This window comes from Eimeria mitis, genomic scaffold, assembly GCF_000499745.2.
Source record: "Eimeria mitis Houghton genomic scaffold, Emh_scaff1003, whole genome shotgun sequence".
Classification (NCBI taxonomy): Eukaryota; Apicomplexa; class Conoidasida; order Eucoccidiorida; family Eimeriidae; genus Eimeria; species Eimeria mitis.
In genome coordinates, this window is record NW_013567014.1 from 5,799 (window position 1) to 6,680 (window position 882).

Consider the following 882-nt stretch of genomic DNA (forward strand, 5'->3'; position numbering starts at 1 on the left):
GTGCTCTTTCTGCTGCTGCTCCTTCTGCTGCTGCTGTTCCTCCTCCTCCTCCTCCTCATCCTCCTGCTGCTGCTGCTGCTGCAGCTGCTGCTGCTGCTGCTCGTACAGCTGGAGCTCATGCTGCAGCATTTGTTGCATTTGTTGTTTATTTATTTCTTTTGTAAATGTTTTATTTTTTTTACGTTTATAAGCGACACAAATATAAACAAAATCAAAGCCCGTTAATACATCTAGTTTCGTAAGAAAGAGAGAAGAAAAATTATTATATTTATGTGCATGCAGCAGCAGCGGGATATCTATCCATCCGCACCTCCTTGGCCTCCCTGTAGTTGAACCATACTCGATCCCCACACAACGGAGACGATCCCCAAGGAGACAGTTTAGTTCTGTAGGCATGGGCCCTGACCCCACACGCGTAGTGTATGCTTTTACTACTCCAACAATATAATTTATATATAAAGGAGAAAGCCCCAAACCTATGCATGCAGCTGCTGCTGTTGTATTCGATGATGTTACATAAGGATATGTTCCTATATCTATATCTAATAAACATGCATTTGCTCCCTCAATTAATATTTTATTTTTTTTTTTTATTTGTGCATGCAGAAGCTCAGCTGTATCGACAAAACAGCCCCATAAAAGCTGCCTATACACCGCATGCATGCGTATTTCTTTTTCTTTATTTATATTTAATTTTCCGTATTGAGACTCTATATATGAATATAAATTTATATATTTTTTTATAAATATATTATAATTATATAAATCACAAACACGAATACCTATTCTTGCTGTTTTTGTTGTATAGCATGGGCCTATACCTCTTAGCGTAGTCCCTATCTCCTCCCCTTTTTTTTTTTTTTTTTTTTTTTTTTTTTTTTT

General features: G+C 37.2%; 1 protein-coding gene across 1 annotated transcript in view; it reads right to left on the reverse strand.

Moving 5' to 3' along the window:
- The window catches only part of EMH_0027220 (uncharacterized protein), a gene marked incomplete at both ends in the record, with an annotated part of 7,092 nt that overhangs the window by 4,017 nt on the left and 2,193 nt on the right, over window positions 1–882 (reverse strand). The window contains 2 exons of the mRNA XM_013493999.1: window positions 1–108; window positions 311–401. Of these exons, the coding sequence (XP_013349453.1) occupies window positions 1–108; window positions 311–401 (199 nt within the window). The remainder of the gene's footprint in view (window positions 109–310; window positions 402–882) is intronic.